Here is a 20,546-nt window from a genome sequence, read left to right as displayed (position 1 = left end):
GGCAGCAAAGAGGAATCAGGAGTAGTAAAGTAATAAAGGCTTGCAAGAATTTGGAGCATAAAAACAGGAAGGATGAAAAAGTTATTAACCCTGTCTCAAGTAAATTATATTACAAAAAGTGACCCAAAAACCCAGCACCCTTTCTTTACCCTAAAATATTTTTGTGATTTCACCCCTAAAGACAGAATTTGTGTACTTTGCCTTATTTGTATTTCAAAAAACTCCTATGACATAAGTAATGCAAGTATGACTCCTATTTTATAGATGAAGTAACTGAGGCTCATAGAAGGAAAGAGTCACAGAATATTATTCCTGGAAGAAAAGAGAGAGATCATCACATTAGAATAAAGAAATGTTACAAGTAGAAGGGACCTAGCAACACATTAAATTCAGAGTTAGAAATAGTCTTAAGTCCTCAAGTCTAACACCCTTATTTTATGGTGGAGCCAACTGAAGTTTAGAAAGAGGCAGTGACTTGTTCAGGGTCACACAGATAATAAGTGAAATTCCCTGACTCTGAGTCCCTGGACTCAGAGTTTTTTTTACCGTGCCATGTTGCCTTATGTAAGAAATGAGAGTAGGTTTTGAAGAGTTTCCTTCACCTTCTATTTTACTGATAATTTTCACCTTAAAATCTCATCGAGAAATTTCCTAAAATATGGGTTCTTTCCGTACCTTCAATGTTACCACATTATCGTCGATTGCTACAATACCCCCAGTAAATGTGCAAACTCCTTCATAGCAGGAATTATTTCTAGTATGAGTGTTTTCCAAGGTGTAGCACTTAATAAATGCTTTTTGAATTGAATTAATATTTTTTTTGCTATAATTCCCTTTTGCAAATAGTAGTAGCTCATATTGATATAGTACTCTAAGAGTTACAAAGTACTTTTCTCACTATAACCCTATGGAGTCATTTTGTTTTCCAGATGTGGAAACAGGTTTGGAAAATTAGAGGTAATTTGCCTGAGCTAACATAGCTGGTCAGTGGAAGAGCTAATGCCTTTTGATCCAGTTAGTTCTTCCATTACTTTCTGCTTCCCCCACAGGGCATTCTGTCACTGGAGAGGGAATCTTTAGCACCCTTCTCTCAGAACAGAATGTAACACCAAATATTTGGAAACAAATTGGAATGATGGGAAAAGTCACTTAATTCCTCATATACCTTCTGGCTCATTCCACCATGGGGAATATACATGCTGAAAGAAACTCTACAACAGAGGGAAACAACCCATATATACTTAAAACATTCACGGAAGCCTGTTTATGACAGCAAAAAAAAAAAAAATAGAAACAAAATGGGTACCTATTGATTAGAGAAATGGCTGAACAAATTGTGGTATATAATCTTAATGGAGTTGTACTACATCATAAGAAATGACAACTATGAGGAATTTAGAGAAATGTGGGAATACTTAATGTGAAATGATGTCATAAAATGTGCAGAACTAGGAGAACAATAATTAGTAAAAGGAAATTTATAAAGGAGCATTTGTAGCAAAGGAAATTTATATTAAACATAACCCAACTCTGATTTATTTTAAAACCTATCTTGGATGTCACAGATATAAAGAACAGATAATAAAATATACCTTTCCTATCTAGGCAGAGAGATTGGGATTACCAGTGAAGAACTACATATGCTGTCATGGTGATTGTGTCATTTGGTTTTGTTTAACTATTATCTGTTACTAGGTAGAGTTAAATTTGTATGTGTGTGTGTGTGTGTGTGTGTATCTGGGAGCAGATATATCTATATCTATAAAACAAAAGGCATCGATACAACTTGTAAAAAAGAAAAGGAGACAGCCGTTGTAGTCTCCATTTTCCCAACAGGGAAGCTGAAGTCACAGAACTGAAGTCACTTTATTTAATCCCCTCAGCAGTCTCTCCTTACCCATAGGTTTTCTGAAAAACTGACTCAACACCATCTTTGTCTCAACAGCACCCCTCAACCCCCAATAAAACCTGATATAACAGCTTCCAGATACAATCAGTCCAGTTAAGATTCTGATATGTTAGTCCAAAACAGCCTTTGCTATCAAGCTTATTATGCCCAAAGCTCTTTCTTCAAATCTTACAATTAAAGCCATTGTTATTGTAATTTTAGTTAGTGGAAGGAACTTTGGATCTGAAGACCTAGCTTCAGGTTTGGACTTGTGGCCCTACGTGGATCACTTCTCTGAGTTTCAGTTTCCTCATCTGCATAATGGGGCAAATCATACTTTACTGTCCATATCTCTCTCAGGATTGTTGGAAGGTGCTCTGTAAATCATTAGGCCCAATAGATAAGGGAGCTACTATTATTCTCTCCTGCTCACCCTAAGCAGAAGTTCCTCCCAAACACTGAATCTCTAAGAGCTTGGGTATTCTCTTCCTTATTTTGTTTGATTCCAGTCCTGGAGGTGCTGGCTAACACCGTCCTAACTTCAGAACCAGTCAACCAGCAACAACCCGTCAGTTAGGAAAACAAAATGAAAGGGACTCTGAAGCTACTAAAGGACACAAGATGCAGACGATAATGAAAGGGGATGGGGAGGCTGGGGATGTACTGAAAGAATATGCCCTAGAGGGTGTCTTAGAAGTGGACTCCACTTGTATTGTACCTGCAGAATAGTGTGAATATGCATTTTCCTTTTATATTTCTATATTTTAACATAATATACAGTAGAGTGATATATTTTTGTTGTTGTTGTTGGGGGGCGGGGTGGGGGGAGGGAGGTACGCTTATGTCTTGATTGAGGACCTGAACTGAAACTTTCTGGCCAGGATTCTTAACTAAATCCTCCTCCCCACCCCTTCTTCTCCCTTTGCCTCCAGTCCCCCATCTGCTCACCTCTGCTCGCTGATGGAATCTCGGGCTTCCAAAAAATCCCCTGGGCTACTGCCGGCCACAGTTTGATCTTCCTTTTCCTAGCCCGGACCTGCTGCTGCTGCTGCTACGGCTGCTAACACTAACCTCAAGTCTGGAGGCTGGCTGGTATGTTAGTCATGTTACTGAGCAGTTGACTGGTTCTCGGCAGGCACGTGACACAAATAAGTTGGGTCACTCACTCATGACTACAGACAAAAATTCTCTTCTTCCAGTAGGGCAAAGGGGCTGTAGGGTTGATATTCTCTGAGCCCAGGAGAAAGTGGATCATTCTGGTGGCAGCTTAGAAACCTTTGGACTGAGTTGTATAGTTTTGTTACCCTCCTTGAAAGGATACTTAAGTAAGGTAGCAACTGAAGTCATTAATTCTAGTTAGATCGCTGATGAGTTTTTAAAGTATTTTCTTAGAAATACTGGAAAAGGAAGGTAATATAAGGATTATCACCCCCATTTTACAGAAAAGAAAATTGAGCTCAAAAAGAGGTAGTGTCTGGCTTGCCCAATGTCACAAATCTAAGAAGTAGCAGAGCCAGAACTTGGCTCTCTTAAGTCAGATCTTCTCACACCTAAAGTCTAATGTTCTTTCTGCTACACTGGACTGTCCCCAGCTATGTTAAAGAAAGAGTGACAGGCAGTCCAGGATAGATTAAATGGACTGGGATCAGATACTCTCTATCATTTTAAACCACCTGTTGCTGTTTGAAAAGCACTGAAATGAGGATTATTCAGGCAAAAGTGAAGAGACACAGGATAGCTACCAGGCAATCACTAATGCAAGAAGTTCCTAGGGTAACTGAGTTAAAAATCAACTGTGCCTTTTAAATATTGGCTTTTTTTTTTCACTCAAGGTGGCTTTCTCTGTTTTCTTAGCTTCTAACACCACTTACAAGTCTGATGGCCTATGGACGAGTATTTCTTTTTGGAGAAGAAATGGGGAAATGGTAGAAAGAACATTAGCCTTGGAATCAGGACATGTGGATTTAAAACTCAAAATATATGTGAATTCAATTAAGTCCTCTAACTTTTGTGGCCCTCCAATTTCCTCTTTGGTAAAATGGGCACAAGGATACACTTTGCACTTCCTTCCTAATGAGGTTGTTATGAAATGGAATGGCAAAGTATTAAACACTTACTATGTGCTTATAACACTTACAATGCCAAGCACTGTGCTGAGTGCACATTCTAATGGGGATGGTGAGGGGGTAGGTGGAGGAGAGTTCTACTCAGCATGAATAGCTAGGCCTCAGGGGTCCTTAGGGCATTTCCTTACATGGAAATCACTTTGTAAACTGCTAAGGGCCATAGAAATGGCTATTTTTTTGAGACTGGGTGGGTGGGAAATAGAAGTCATTACTTCACTCTCCCCAGAATTAATGATATATGCTTACACATATATTGTGTGAATAATTATTTTGTGTAAGTTAAAAACTGAACTTCTTCCCCTCACCTCCCAAACTGGTTCCTCTCCCAGACTCTTCCTTTTTCCCTCGTGGTGCTAGTTTCTTAGTCTAGAAAATGTGAAGTTATCTTTGACCTTTTCCTCTCCTTCATCTCTCCCTGGGTGCACCAGAGATGTCCTTTGAAATGTGCCAGATTCATCTCTTCATTCCCATAGCCACTATTAAATAAGCTTAATACTGAAATGGATCTATGATGTTATTGATATGGGTATTCTCTCCATTCGTGTGGATTATAACCCATCTACATCTTCTTATATGTGTGACTTTTGTCCAAAGTTGCATAAATCCTCTGTGGGAAGAATATTCCACGTGCCAACAACGTCTCTTACTTGATGCATTGCTGCCTACCTTTTTTCAGGTCAGGTGCCACACTTTTGACATACTTTTGGCAATTGTTATTATATTCTTGGGTAGTAATATGTTGTAGCCTATTCACATCCACAATGTTTTCCCCACTGCCCTTTGATTGATTCCAATCTTAATGTTTTAGAAATTAAAAACACTATTGCAACAAAGGTGGGTCTTTTTTTTAAGTCAGTCCTCTTCACAGTGTGGAGATGACCCTGAGTTCTCAAGGTCAGGCTTGCAGAGTGCAAGCTCCAGCAATTCTCACCAAAATAAATGGTACTGGGCCTGGTGCTGGAATGTATGCCTAGCTGTATATCTGAGATCTGAGAACCAGTCTTACTAAGTTTGAACTTAGATTGATCTAAATAACCAGGCTCATCACCTGGATGCCTGAAGGATGATGAATTTTTTAGCCACAGAAACTCTAAAAGACTATCTACTAAATTATCAGAGATTTTGATCTGCATTAGTTACTACCAAAATTGAAGAATCTTGACATTATCTAACACACTAAATCCTGATTCCTCTGCCTGATTTTCAAGATTCAAGATTTTCTAAACACTAGCTCCATTTTCCTCATCCAACCTAATTCCCCACTACCTTCCTCACAGGTACCCTACACTCAACAAACATCCCTCAAACAAACCTGTACCAGGGACCCCTGCTTTACCATACCCCAGTTCTTCTTCCTGAAGCCTCACTCCAGCCCTGGAATTCTCACATAGGAAATGCCCTCCACCACTTCAACCTCTCTCTCTGACTGGAATTCGATGGCTCCTCCCAGAACCTTCATTTCAGGTAGGCATGAAAGTCAGTCACAACTCATTCTTTTGCAGGCTGTGCTTTGAACTTCCTTTACCATGACCCTGCAGTAGGGTACCTTTGTTCCTTCTCTCTACCCCATAGCTTTCTTTTATGTGGTGCCTTTCCACATTGGAATATAAGCTCTTTGAGGGCAGGAACTATCTTTCTATTCCTACTAACAGCTTAGCCCCTGACCTGGAACAGCAGTGAGAGCTTAATAAATGCTTGCTGATAACTGATCGAGAATCTATCTATATAGCTACTGGGCCCAGCATCTTCAGCATCTTTCTACATTTGTGCCTACTCATGCTGTTCCCTTTGACTGAAATATCCTCCCACATTCTGTGCACCTAGCACTTTTCTTATCCTTCAAGGCCTAACTTGACTCTCAGCAACTTTTTGAAGCCTTCTCTGGTTACCATATCAATCTCCGTATTCTCTATCAGTGGTACTTATAATATAATCAATATTATCTAGTATATTATCATCAATATTATCATCAACAATCAATATTATCATCTGGTTTAGCACTTAATGTTCATCTAATGTTAGGAAATAGAAAATATAATTCTACTTTCTGCCAAGCTAGTCATTTCATAAATGATCATTTTTAAGGAACCTATCCAAAACTGAATTCATCACCCCTTTCCCCTCAAACTGGCTTGTAGTACTCTTAGATTTCTCTCACTAATTGGAAGCTCCCTAAGTACAGAGAGCAGGGATTTTACTTTTTTATATCCTTTATGGTCCTAGTTGTATACAAAGTGTTCAATAAATATTTGACTTGTTCATTCTTTCTGGAAAGTGAAACCATTGCACAGTTATTAAGCACCTACTCTATGCAAAGCATTTTGCCAGATGCTGAGAAAGATGGATAGATAATTAAGGTTGTTCCCTGACCTGATTGTGCAAGCCTGGCAGAAAAGACTGTGCATCATCATTGTTAGTACTTCTATTTCTATTTAATACAATGTATTTATATATACCTTAGATATAACACAATATATAATAACTATTAACATGTTGACAGAGTTTTTTGTGTCAGATGTTTCTACTTCCTCAGCCTTTCAGTACCTCCACCACGCCTTATATTCTGATCTTTCTGTTCTTATTTGTATTACCAGAGTTTAGCACAGTAGGGCATGTAGGTGGTTCAGTGGTTAGAGCACTGGGCCTGGAGTCCAGAAGAGCTGAGTTCAAATCCAGCCTCAGATATTTAATAGCTGTGTGACTCTGGGCAAGTCACTTAACCCTGTTTGCCTTATTTTTCTCTTCTGTAAAATGAGCTGGAGAAGGAAATGGTAAACCACTCCAGTATTTTTGCCTAGAAAACCCCAAATAGGGTCACTAAGAGTCAGACACTACTGACAAAATAACAACAAAATTTAGCACAGTACTCAACACATTTGTGACTGTTGTTGAGTTGCATCAGATTCTTTGTAAACTCATGGACCAACTTGGCAAAGATAGTGGAGTGGTTTGCCATTTCTTTCTCCAGTTTTATGCAGGCAGGGGTTAAATTACTTGCCCATGGTCACACAGCTAGTAAGTGTCTGAGGTCAAATTTGAACTCAGGTCCTCCTGATTCCAGGCCCAGTGCTCTATCCCCTAAACCTACCTGCCCCACCTGACACAAAATAAGTATTAAATGCATGCTTGCTGACTTGACTTGACACAGTAAGTGCTTCATAAATGCGTATAGATTTGATTTGCTTCTGCCATTCAAATAACACTGCTCCCTCAAAGATTAACTCTCCTATTTACCATACCTAATGGCTTTTATAGTCCTCATTTTTCTTAATCTTTCTTTAGGCATTTGGCATTTTTAACATATCTCCCCTTTAACTTCCTTCCCTTTCTAGGGATACAAGGTCCTTTGCCTTTAGAGGTATTCTCGTTTCTCCTCTATTGCTCCATGCTCTGTCAGCTTCACTCGCCCTTTGCATTTTCCTGATCCCATAGAGCATGTGTTCCCTTCAGTTCTGGCCTTAGCTCTCCTCTTTTCTCAGTATGCTTCCTCCAGTGTCATCATCACCTCATTCACTTCCACAGCTCCATCTATCATCTTTACTCAGAACTTAATCGTTGAAATTTTTATTTCCAATATACAAGGAACCTCTCTCCTGACCTCCAGACTCACATCTCAAGCAATAATAGTACATCTCTGTCCCATAACAACTCAAACTCATCATATCAAAAACTGAGCTTACTCCTTCCCTTAAAATCACTTCTTTCTTCTGACTAGTTTTGCCCATGGTACTACATTAACTCAATAGGCCAAGTTTGAAACCTTGGTATAATCTACTCCCTCTCATTCATCTTTAGTTATTGAGTCCTGTAAGTTCTACCTCTGCAAAATTCCCGACTGGGGCCTGTATAGCCCCATCCATCCCCATTCCCACAACCATTTTGATACAGACCTTCATTACAAATAGTCTAAACAGTGGTATTAACTTAACAGGCTTTCCTGCTTCCATGCTCTCCCTACTTTACAATCTTTCTTTTGCCAGGTTAATATTACTAATGCATATATTTGGTCATGTGATCCCCTTGCTCAAAAAATTTACAAGTAGTTCCTACTTCCCATCAGCAAAGTTCAGCTCCTTTGTTTTGGCATTCGAGGTGGTCCATAGTCTGCTGCCACACTTCTAGCCTTATTTTGTAAGGAAGTCTTTCACGTATTCAATACTCTAAGCAAACTTGACTGCTGTTTCTCCCTGCACTCTCCCAACTCCACGCTTTGCTCATACTGTTTGCTATATCTGGGACGTCCTCCCTCCCCATGTTTTCCTGTTGAATTCCTATCCATTCTTTAAAGAGTTCAATTCAAATGCCATTTCCTTCAGGAAGCTTTCTTTGATTCCTGTCCTAGTCCATTACAGCTGTTTTAGGGTGATTTCACAAAAGACTATAGACTGGACAGTGGTGCTGAGAGCAAGAGGGCTTTATTTGGTGTGCTTTAACTCACACATGGAAAGGCTTGAAGGTTAAGAGTACATCCAAAGGTGGTTATACTGAGGGAGAGGCAAGAACAATAAGGGAAAGCCTTATACAACAGAAGGGTCACTAATCTTTGGACAAGAGATATCTCTGTTTCAGGCAGGAAGAAAAGGGAAATCCCTCTTCATCTTCTCCACCAAGCTAGCATACTGGTGACCCTAGGATCTAGAAGCAAACCTCCAACAGATAATCCTCTCGCCAAGAAACACAAAGGCAGACTACCTCTCAGACCAAGGACAAAGAAGCCCAAACCATGGATTCTACAGAGAGGAATAGGGTCCTGCTCAAGTTCCTCTGATTGGTTTTCTACCTCTGATGTCATAGGCAGGAAAATGCCAGGAATTGGCTAGCAAACGTATGGGGAATGGAAGTTTCCAGGATGGAAGATTCCAAACATGGAGGATTCCAGAAAGGGTAGGGGCTGAGGTGCTAGGCAAGAAGAGACGATGTGTCTAGAGCAGAGACAACCTGTTGCACACAAATCTTATGGATCTCAAAGAGGCCCCCCAAAACAGAGGTCTGGGGACTACAACACCCCCCAATTGGTAATGAACTTTCCCTCCTTGGACTTGGTACAGTACTTTGGACCTCTCTGATGCACTTTTCATGTATCACTTTGTATTGTAATTGCCTGTCAGTTCATAACTCAAAAATCTTCAGTGGTTTTTTTATTGCCTCAAGTATAAAATACAAACTTCTCAGTTTGTCATTTAAAGTCCTCCATAATATGACCCTCATTTAACTTCCAGATTTATTTTATATTACTTCCTACTGTGTTCTAACCAAGTTGCCTGAACTCACCATTCCATCTCTCATCTCCATGCCTTTGCACAGATTGTTGCCCATATTAAAATATACCCCCTCATCTCTATCTCTCACAATCTTCATCTTCATTTAAGGTTCAGCTCAGGTTCTGCCTCCTATGAGGTCTTCCTTGATCTACTTCCCTGTTTCCCTGCCCCCACCCCATTCCCCAAGTACTTTCTCTCTCCTCAAATTTCCTTACTTTTACTTATCTATGTATCTGTTACATCTCCTTGATAGAATATAATTTCCTCGAGGACAAGTACTGTTTCGTTTTTGGCTTTGTGTCTTCAGTGACTAGAATAGTACTTTGTACATAGTAAAGGCTCAATGACTGTTGAATTGAAATGAATTGTGTATTTGTCATATTCCTCCAATTAATCTGTAAGCTGCCTGAGAAAGGATATCTTTTATAAACTTCATATATACCCTTCTCCAGTCCTTAAAGGCACAGTGTTGCCAGAATACAGTTGGCACAATCAATCTTTAATTAGATAATATTAATAATTCATCAAAACAGTAATAATATTCATAGCTTTTAATAATAGCTGACATTTATATAGCACTTCAAAGATTTACAGAGCACTTTTCTTACAACAACCCTATGGTCAAAGGAATACAAATGTTATTTATTCCCATTTTATGGATGAGGAAGTTGATTTCTGTCCTGTATGGACTAAGGTCTTAAGTAACTTTTCCATTAAGTCATACAGTTTAGCATGTGTCTGAGGGAGGATTCAAATCCAGGGATCTTGATTCCCAAGTTACTTAACTTTTAATATATCATGTAGTTTCTCATATTTCTGTAAGGTTTTCAGTATAGAAAATATTTTCCTCACAAACACCCTTGGAGGTAAGCAGTATAAATATGATTATACTTTGTAACTTTAGTATTATAATCCTTGATTCATCATTCCACATATCCAAAGAGTTGACAAAACTTTTCCTTTCTACTTCCACAACATAGCATTCATCTATCTCCTTCTCTTTTTCACATGTAGTTTAAGTACTCTTCACCTGGGAACCGCTAGGTGGTATAGTAGATAGAGTGCTAGACCTGGAGTCAAGATGATTCATCTTCCTAAGTCTAAATCTGGCCTCAGACACTTACTAGCTGTGTGACTCTGAGCAAGTCACTTCACCCTGTTTGCCTCAGTTTCCTCTTCTGTAAAATGAGCTGGAGAAGGAAATGGCAAAGCACTCTAGTATCTTTACTAAGAAAACCTCAAATCAGGTCATGAAGAGTTAGACAAGAGTGAACAACCACAACTTGCCATTCCATCTCCTATCTCCATGCCTTTTCACTGGCTGTTTTACTGGCAAGAACATACTCCCTCCTCACTTTTACATCTTAGAATCTTGTTTCTCCTATTGCCTTGCATTTATTTCACACACACACACACACACACACACACACACACACACACACTAACATTGTCTTTCCTGAAAGAATGTAAGCTCCTTTGAGGGCAGGGACTATTATTTCATTTTGTCTCTGTATCCCTAGCACCTAGCAGAGTACCTCACATATAGTATGTGTTTAAAACAAGCTTGCTGTTTTATTATTTCTAAATCTCTTGCAATTTGGCTCCTAACCCTACTAGTCTATTGAAATTGCTGACTCCAAGGTTATCCAAGATTAACTGCTAAATTCATAGTCTTTTTTTCTAAATTTTTTTTTTTAAGCAGTCGGGGTTAAGTAACTTGCTCAAGGTTACACGGCCAGTTATTTCTGCGTGTGGTGCTGAGTGTCTGAGCCCGGGATTCGATCTCCAGGTCGTCCCAACACTGGAGCTGGTGCTCTTACTCGCTGAGCCACCTGGCCGCCCCTGACAGTTTTTTTTTTCATTCTGCATGCTTCTCCAACCCTCAACATCTTTTGACATCTTTTGATAAGACTGACCAGGTTTTCCTTGTAGTCAGTAGTTACTATATGCCAAACACTGTGCTAAGTGCTGGGTATGCAAAAAAAAGCAAAATCAAAACAAAATAAAAAACAGTCCTGGTCTCAAGGAACTCCCAGTCTAATAGAGATAACAGCATGCAAAAAATTATATTCAAACAAAACATAGACAGGATAAACTGAGGGTAGTCTCAGAGGGAAGGTATTAAGATTAAAGAGGATTAAGAAAGACTTTTTGCCAATGCTGGACTTTAGATGATACTTGAGGGAAGCCAGAAGGTAGAGATAAGGAGGAAGAGCGTTCTAGGCATTGGGAATAGCCAGTGAAAACATTCAGTCAGGTGATAGAGTGTGTTTGAGTAACAGTAAGGAGAGCAACCTCACGGGATCAAAGAATGTGTTGAGTGGAGTAAGATGTACAATGACTAGAAAGATAAGAAGGTGTTAGGTTATGAAGAGTTTTAAAAGTCAACTAGAGGATTACATTTGGTACAGGAGATAAAAGGAAGCCACTAGAGTTTATTGAATATGGTGATATGATAAAAACCTGTTTTAGGAAGATCAATTTGATAGCAGAGTGGAGGATGGATTGGAGTGGGGAAAAGACTTGAGGCAGAGAAACCAACCAGAGTTAGCTAATACAATAGCCCACGTGTAAGGTGATAAGGGCCTGGACCATGGTACTGGCTATGTTAGAGGAGAGAAGGAGAGATATTATGTGAGAAATATTACACAGATAGAAATAACAGGACTTGACAATTGACTGCATATTGTGGGGAAGGGATGAGAGCTAGAAATGGTAGATGACACCCAAGTTACGAGCCTGGGTGGCTGAAGGATGGTGGTACCCTCAATAGTAATAAGAAATTAGGAAGAGCGGAAGGTTTTGGGTAAAAGATGAGTTCAGTTTTGGACATGTGAGTTTAAGATATCTACTGGACATGTAGTTTGAAATGTCTAACAGGCAGCTGGAGATGTTAAAATGGAGGTAAGCAGAGAGGTTAGTGTGGAAAAATATATCTGAGTTTCATCTGCAGTTTGTTGTTCAGTCATTTCTATCATGTCTAATTCTTTGTAACCTTATTTGGGGTTTCTTGGCAAAGGTATTGGAGTGGTTTGCCATTTCCTTTTCCAAATCATTTTACAGATGAGGAAAAAGAAGTAAATAGGGTAAGTGACTTGCCCAAAGTCATACAACTAATATCTGAGGGTCAAATTTGAACTCAGGAAGAGTCTTCTTGATTCCAGGCTCAGCACTCTCCACAGTGCCATCTAACTGCCCTTCATTCACCTGGTGGTAGACTGATAACTGAAACCATGGAAGAGATGAGATCACCAAATGAAATAGTTATAGAGGAGGAAGAAAAGAAGGCCTTGGACAGAGTATAGACACTATTCTCTTAGCTTTTCATGACACTGCTCTTTTCTGATTCTCTTCCTACTTGTCTGAGATGGATCTTTCTTAGACTCCTTTGCTTTATCTTCTGTCCTTTTAGCATGAATGTTTCCCAGGATTGACTTCTCTTACTACATGTACTCTCTTCAATCTTATTACTACATCTCCCAAGGAAGCAATTATTATCTCTCTGCAGATGACTTCCAAATCTATATATCCAGTTCTAATAAGCTCACTCCTGAGCTCTACTCATGTATTATTACCTCTGTGCTGGATATTTTCACAGGATATTAATTTTTAATCATTATTATAATTTTTTCTCTCTAATTTTCTCTTAAACCTATTCTTCTACCAAATTTCCCTATCTCTGTTGAGGGTACCATCATTCTCAGAGTTACACAGCTTTTCTCACAATGGAATCATTTTTGCTTTTTTTTCCTTTTATCTTTCCACCACTACCATATGTCCAATGTTTCCAAATCTTGTCAATATTAACTTTATAACACTTTTCACATCTGTCCCCCTTTCTCCATTCATGCCTTCATTGCTTGTACTTTATTGCAATGGCCTTCTAGTTGGTCTCGTTGCTTCTAATTTCTCTTCTCTTCAATCCATCCTCCATACAGTTGCCATAATAATCTTCCTAAGCCATGAATCTGACTGCGTCACTCCTCTACTCAAACTTTTTGTGGTTCACTGCCTATAGGATAAACTACACATTCCTTACTCTAGCATTTAAAGCCTCCCACAATCAGATTCCCACCTACCTTTTCAACTTTATTTCATAATATTTCTTTTCATTAACTAATTAAAGCTGAACTATATTGCCAGTAGATCTGGGAACTTGATGCTGTAACTCCTACCTCCATACATTTGCACAAGTCATTTCCTATGACTGGTAGGTACTCCCACCTCATCTTTGACTCTCACAATCTCTCTCCCTCCTCAATTTATCTTGTACTATAGTTGTTTGTCTATATGTTGCATCTCCCCTAGTAGACTGGACGTAAGCTCCTTTAGGACAAAGGCAATTTTATTTTTGTCTTTGTATGCCCAGTGCTCATCACAGTGCAGACATTTAAGAAAACATATTTTTAGAAATTTAATTGAATTATACTTTTTATACAAATGAGGAAACTGAGGTTCTGAGAGACTAAGCCACTTGTTCAAGGTCAGAGAGGCAGAACTAGATGTTTTGATTTCAAATACAGTGCTTTCCCCCCCCCCAATAGATCATTACAAATGCCTTTCTAAAAAGAAATACTGGCTTGTACAGAGTGATCAAACTCTTAACACCTAAGTTGTTAGCACCTGTTCTAACCAATAATGAGGAAAAGAGGAAAACCTAGAGAGTCTTCAGGGGCCTCCCATTGTGGGGGAGAGGGGAGATTTCCTATCATATTTAATAACAAAAGATAGTATAAAATGGGCCCTTCCTGGCAAATTTACTTTAGTAAAGGGACTTGTAGGCATGGCTTGAGCTGGGACTTTTCTTCATTTCTGGGTTCTTTTTGCCTAATGTTTCCTGTGACTTCTTGGGAAACGCACAGAAAATCCTGAGTTACTTTGTGTCTTGGTGCCTCTGACATTGTTCCCATGGCTGATGTTAACTTGTAGAACACTTGAAGGAAATTTTCATAGAGAGGTACCAATTGTTGCCCAGTTTTGAGAAATTAAGAGATGATTAAATGAATGCATTGTAGTTCAGTGCAGGTCAGAGCAGAACAGAATAGCATAGAACTCACCAACGGAGCCTGCTTTTAGGCAGTTATGATAGTTATAGAGAAAAGCTTTTATTTATGTATTATCTTTTGATGGTCACATAGATTATCTTTTGCTAAGAGTTTCTTCTGGGAAAAGAGCCTCTTTTCTTTTCTCTCTTTCATGAATTGCCATGTACTAAGAACTTACTGCTAAAGTTTTGTATAAGATCATCAGCAGAACCAGGTCTGGTGATGAATGGAACACAGCAACTGACTAAGCAGGCAATTATCTTTACTCATGGTCCCCTCTCATTACAAACCTGGTCAAATCACCAAAAAATCTATAGGCTTCACCAGGGGTGGGGAACCTGCAGCCTCAAGGTCACATGTGGCCCTCTAGGTCCTCAATTGAGAACCTTTGACTGAATCTAAATTTCACATAACAAATTCTGTGAAGTTTGGATTCAGTTAAAGGGCCACACTTTTATTCCATGTTCTAAAGTCCCTTGAAGCTTTAACGTTCTATGTTTTAGGGTCTCTTCCAGCTCTGAAGTTCTAAAGTTTTATGCATCATTTCATTAAATCTTTAAGATCCTATCAGTTCAACAACTTTGAGAGGGAAAAGGTGACAAGAAGAAAAATTGTCCACCCTCCACTTTAAGATGAAAATACTTTGTGTAGAAAACCTCTACAAAACTCCAAGTTTCCCCATTTCTACTGAGAACATTACCATCCTTCTAGTCACATAGTTATCCTCAACTTTTCTCTCTTCAATTCTTATTTCCAATAAGCTATCAAGCTGTATATATTCCATCTCCACAGCATTCCCACATCTCTTCCCTTCTTTCTACTCACACAGCTACCACTCTAGTTTAGACTTTCATTACCTATTGCCTGAACTACTGTAATGATACTTCCTAATTGGTTTCTCTGCTTCCAGCAATTCTTCTCTACAACATCCCTCACAAAGCTACCAAAATCATCTTAGGACACAGATTTGACTATGCCATTCACCTGTTCAAAAACTTCTAGCTCCCTGTTGTCTCTAGAATACAAATGCAAAGTCCTGGCATTTAAAGTCCTGGAAAATCTGTCTACAATCTGATTTTTCTAGTTTTATTTCTTATTATACCCTTTTATTCTGCCAACATTGGGCTACTGGTTTCTCAAAGTCAGTATTCTACCTCCTGTCTCCATGCCTTCACAAAGGCTTTCTCATATCTGGAATGTCCTCTCTCCCCATCTCTGCCTTGCAGCATCTTTGTCTTGGGCTCAACTCAGGTGCCATTCACTCTGTGAAACTTTCCTTGATCCCCAAAAATTATTAGGGCTTTCTCCCTCTTGAAATTAACTTATTTCTCAATTACTCATCTGTGAATATGATGCATCCCTCCACTAGAATATAAGGTACCCTGTGGCTAGGAGAGCACTCCTAATACTTCTAAGTATTCCACATAGGAAGTATTTAATAAGTGTTTGTCCAATTGAAACTCGAAAGCCCCATAGTGTTTGTCTGAAATTTAAAGAGCAAAAAAAGACCAGAAAGTCGATCACAAAAAATGATTCTTACGTTCCACTCCATGAGCATTCATTGATTTACTACTGCTGATAATTTCCTAGTGCCAGATGAGTGTTTTTCCATTATTTTGGAGAATCGAGTCTTTGAAAATTATTATTTATATACAATAAGATGAAAGGAACAATAATGGAATTTGCTATGTAGTTTAAGAATGCGAAAGGATGGACTTATAATTCAGATAAACAAAATTATAGAATGTTGAAGCTAGAAATAATTTGAGGACACAGTTGATCAAAAGGAAACAAAAAAGGGCCTTAGAGATCCTCTGATTCAACCACTTCATTTCACAGAGGAGGGAGCTGAGACCCATAGAGGTGAAATGATCTGATTTACCCAAGGTAACACAGAAAGTTGCAAAGCTGGGACCAGAACTCAGGTCTTTGGATCCCTGATGTTCTATTATGTCTACCATATCACACTGCTTCTAGTTTTATTTAAAATGGATCTTTTAAAGAAAGGCATTTCTTAGAATTGTGAGCAGTAAATATGTGCTTAGAAAATGTGCTATTCATGAGACTTATAGTGGAAAGAACTTAGGAGGCAGAAGACTTGAATTTGAGTCCCAGATCTGAAACTTATTAGTTCGCAAATCATTTCTCTCTCTCAGTATCATTTTCCTCATCTGTAAAATGAAGGTAATATATTACCTATGCTAAAGATTGTTGTGAAGAAAGCTCTTGGTAAATTTTAAAGTGTTAGAGAAATATTAGCTATTATTAATATCCATTGTGGAATAATATTTTAAGGGTTCCCAAGAAAGAGCTATTAGTCTTATTTCTCCCAAGGATACATCTAAACCTAAGTAACCTGAGGTCTGTGAACTTACTTTTAAAAATATTTTGATAACTGTATCGAAGTATACTTGTTTGATTTGTAATTTCATGTATTTAAATACATTATTCTGAGTAGGGGTCCATAGATTTCAATAGACTGTGAAAGGGGTCTGTGACATAAAAAAGGTTATGAACTTCTGATCTAAACAGTTGTTTTTATGTGTGCATCAAAATGACTGTAACATAAAATTTACTGCCTAAAACTGAAAACAAACAAACAAACAACAAAAGACACTCCCCCACACTTACCAAAGAACAAGATCTGTGAGTTTGTTTTTAATGCATCCGGAAATGTACAAGTAGTTCTGAGTGAGGAGGCAGTAATTGGGAATAGTGAATTTCCTGTTTGATTGACTCCCAAAGAAGGCTGTTAAACTGAGATTGCTGTAGCCAGCAGTCCAAAATAAAATAAAAGCCATAAGAAGGGGCTTGTTCCTCCTCATAAATAGTCGTTGGATGGCACAGGTTATTTTATCCACTGCATCTTATTAAAAGTGAGCAAAAGACATGTAACATCTATAGAACTGACTGGGGAGAAGGGAATGTTTCTTTGCCTGGCACTCTAAGTTAAATTCCTCATTAAAGAAGAAGTCTTTTCTATTACCCCTATTAAAAAAAAATGTAGACAATGGCACACTTGTATGCGTGTGTGTGTGTGTGTGTGTCCTAAAAGCAACTAAGTTGAACTGTAGCTTTCTGTTGGTAAGAATAGAAATAAGGACATGATGGCAATGTTTTATGGTCAAACTGCTTTGACACTACAGTTGTATGGGCTTTTATATTAGCACCAATAAGGCAATATGTTCCTGGGCTTTAAGATGAGAAATGTTATCATTTTCAGTCTACCTTCTACCACCTGCATACATACTGTGTACATAGATTTATACATTTATATATGTGCGAAAGTCCATACATATTACATATATGTAGACTCCTTGTGATTTTACATATTTTGCAACTGTCATTTTTTGTTATAATGTTTGCTTGATTTATTATGGTTTATGGGGGAAGAATATCTAAAATCAGGACTAACCTGTAAGATCTGAGATGGATGATCACTTCTGGCAAAAGGAACAGATGTAGAACTGAAGGAATTGACATGCATTTTGATGGCTCACAGCTCTAATTAAAATACGGATGATCCAGGTCCAGTGGATTCTTCCAACCGCTGTGGAGGCTGTGGGGGGTCTGTTGCGGGTGCTGCTGTTTGGGGCCTGTCTAGGAAGTTTGGTTTGGAGACCTCCAGGTGTTTTTCAGGGTGGTCCAAGCTGGAATTTCTATAAAGAACATGTCAGAGATCAAAACCAGCCAGTAAGAGCACTTTGGGCTCAATGATTGATTGGGTCAGAATGTTTTTGCTCTTCTCTGGAATAGGGTCTGGTGGGGTGGAGCACAGAGAAGGTGGTCACAAATATCTGGCTTTGGGGTTGTTGTTTTTTAATGCTCTGTTCAGTCTTCAAGTGACCCAATCTTATAAGCATTGCTAGTGTTGGCACTTGTTCACCAAAATGAACTTTGAAAACCCCAGTTAAGGGCTGCTAGAGGATTAAGGTTCTAGAACAGGCCTGCACAACATATGGCCAAGGGTCACTTGCAGCCTGCCAAAGGATTTCAGGTGGCCTGCAAAAAAATGGATGTAAAAGAGAGTAAAGGTGTAACAAGTACTTTGTCAGTGTTCCACTTAACCTGCCTTTCACTAGTCACTATTGTGCCTGTTATGTAAATTGGGGGGTAGGTTGCCACTGCACATATTCTCCTCTTTGTCATGGGACCTAGGGCAACCATTACCAGTCTGTCTCTAGTTTGTGAGGAGAGTCATATCTGTTTACTTTTGTTTTCAGTCGTTACTGGTGACGGACAGGGACAAAGTGAGTGCAGCCAGGAGCCAATGCAGCTGATCCAGCTATGTGATTAACTCCTACAACACTAGGCCTTCTTCCCCTCCCTCGATTGTGTAGGGGGTGTGCAAAATTACATGAGGGTCTGGCGCTCTCTCCAAAGTCAGACACTAGGTTCAGGATTTCTTCACATGTGAGCAGTTGCTGTGATTTTTTGGTTCTAACATCTAACAAGTTTTTGGGGTGGCTTCGTAAAATGGGCGATAAAAAGAAACAGAAGATGGAATCAGAACAGTGTTAATCTAGAGTGGACAAATATACTTGTTTACCTACATGAGATAAAATATTGTGCCTCTTTTGCCAAGAAGTAACAGCAGTTCCAAAGGAATACAATCTTCACCACTAATTTGAATGAAAACATTCTGACTTAAGCAAATTGGACATCAATCAAAAAACAAATTAAAGCTTCCAAATTGTTGAAAAATCTCAATGGGGAACGATGGTTTTTCAAGAAAGTAAATTCAGAAAGTGAGGTGGCTAAGGTTTTCAGATTTCTAAAGAACTGCTCTTTGCAGGTGACTTCATAAAGAAGTGTTTGCTGACTACAGTTTCTGCATTATGTCCTGATTAAAAAGTTTTTTGAGAAGTAATTTAATAATTATACACTTACTTGGGAAATGAGCCGCTAAAAACCTATCTGTGGCCTGGAGAAGTTTAGCCTATTTTAATTTTGGCCCCTACTCACTGCCAAGTTGTGCAGGTCTGGTCTGGAAGTTTAGTGCCTAGAAAGAGGGAGAAGGATGGTCTTATAGCCCTAATTTACTTGTTGCTTTGTTTTCTGAGGGCTGACAAGCTGGAGTCAATCCAGAGAAGGATGCCCAGGTTGAAGGACCTGGACCTCTAAATCATGCCCCAGAAGGGTTAATTGAAGAACAGAGGACTTTTGGCTAAGACAAGAAGCCTTAAGGGGGGCCTCGATTACCGTCTTCAGCTTACTGAACCGGCTGGACTTTATTCACCTGGCGGGGACGTCCGAGGGGTGGAAGCCACAGGCTCACTCTGACAACAGTCTTCCTAAAAACGAGCTCCCCACCAGACAGAAGGGGCTGCCCCAAGACGGGGGCGAACGGTCCCTGCTCGGCCAGGCTTTCTGCGGAGCCAGGATCCCCGCGAACGAGGTTGGAGAGGTCTGGGCTCGGGTTGGGGGAGGGGCCCTCAGGTCGGACCCGCGCCTGTGACTTGGGCGGCGCCTATCAAAGGCCTTCTATCCAGCTGTCAGCCTGTGGTTTAATTTGATGTAAGAGGGACAAAATCTGGAGCCGAGTGAGGGGGGGGCGTTCCCATTTCCGTTGCCAAGGTAACGCCGCTTCTGGGTCGTGGGGGGGGTTGGAAAGGTGGTCCCCGTGGCTGACCCGGACCCCTGGCCCCAGAAGCGTTAGCTGGGGGTCACCAGGACGGCAGGAAGGGAAGGGGTTTTATGTAGTCTGTGTTTTTGCTTTTTCTTTTCTGGGGGAGGGCACGGAGCTGAGTCCAGAAATCTGTCTTCCAGTGTAACTAGGGCATTACTGTAAGAGGCGCCCATTCCTTAGCATTTCAACGGCAATAACGGTCATTCCAGACCGGTAAGGCCGGACGGGCAAAGGAGTATTGCGGGACCCCCGCGTCAGACTGGGCTTGAGGCCACGCCCTATCCAGCGTGGTTGGCTCAGGGCCACGCCCCTTTCTGTCCTCCAGTCTGACGCCTGCGCCGTGAGGGAAGAGTTTCGTTGGGGTGTGGACGGGATTATGACGGACCTCCTGCCCTCGCCGCGCTTCTTCGCTGAAGAGGCGTAGGGCCGGGTCCTCCGCAAGCGTGCGCAAATGTCTACCCCGCCCACCCCACGCCCACTCTCCTTACTCGCCATAATTCCAGCGCGCCGGCCTCGTGGCCCTGCGCCTGCGCACGCCTCCCTCGGACAGCACCGGCTCAGCGACCCCGCGAGAGGTCGCTGGGGCGCGCAAGGGGG

At 40.1% G+C, this 20,546-nt stretch overlaps 1 protein-coding gene across 3 annotated transcripts in view; it reads right to left on the bottom strand.

Moving 5' to 3' along the window:
• Positions 1-20,542, bottom strand: part of FAXDC2 (fatty acid hydroxylase domain containing 2) — a 57,138-nt gene extending 36,596 nt beyond the window's left edge. For 2 of the 3 annotated variants that reach the window (XM_069102525.1, XM_069102526.1), the window contains exon 1: positions 2,837-3,000. Coding sequence is in view for 1 of the 3 variants with exons in the window: in XM_069102524.1 (XP_068958625.1) it covers positions 17,736-17,807 (72 nt within the window). In the remaining 2 variants the exon portion in view is untranslated. Of the gene's footprint in view, positions 1-2,836; positions 3,001-17,735; positions 17,980-20,437 lie in introns of those variants that run through there. The other variant, XM_069102524.1, reaches the window with a different exon arrangement.
• Positions 20,543-20,546: the final 4 nt, after the last annotated feature.

Source organism: Petaurus breviceps, unplaced genomic scaffold (genome assembly GCF_028583685.1).
Source record: "Petaurus breviceps papuanus isolate PSGF00001 unplaced genomic scaffold, PetGlider_PUasm1.0 551, whole genome shotgun sequence".
Lineage (NCBI taxonomy): Eukaryota > Metazoa > Chordata > Mammalia > Diprotodontia > Petauridae > Petaurus > Petaurus breviceps.
Note: the sequence above shows the minus strand (reverse complement) of the source record. Positions and strands in the feature narration are given on the sequence as shown.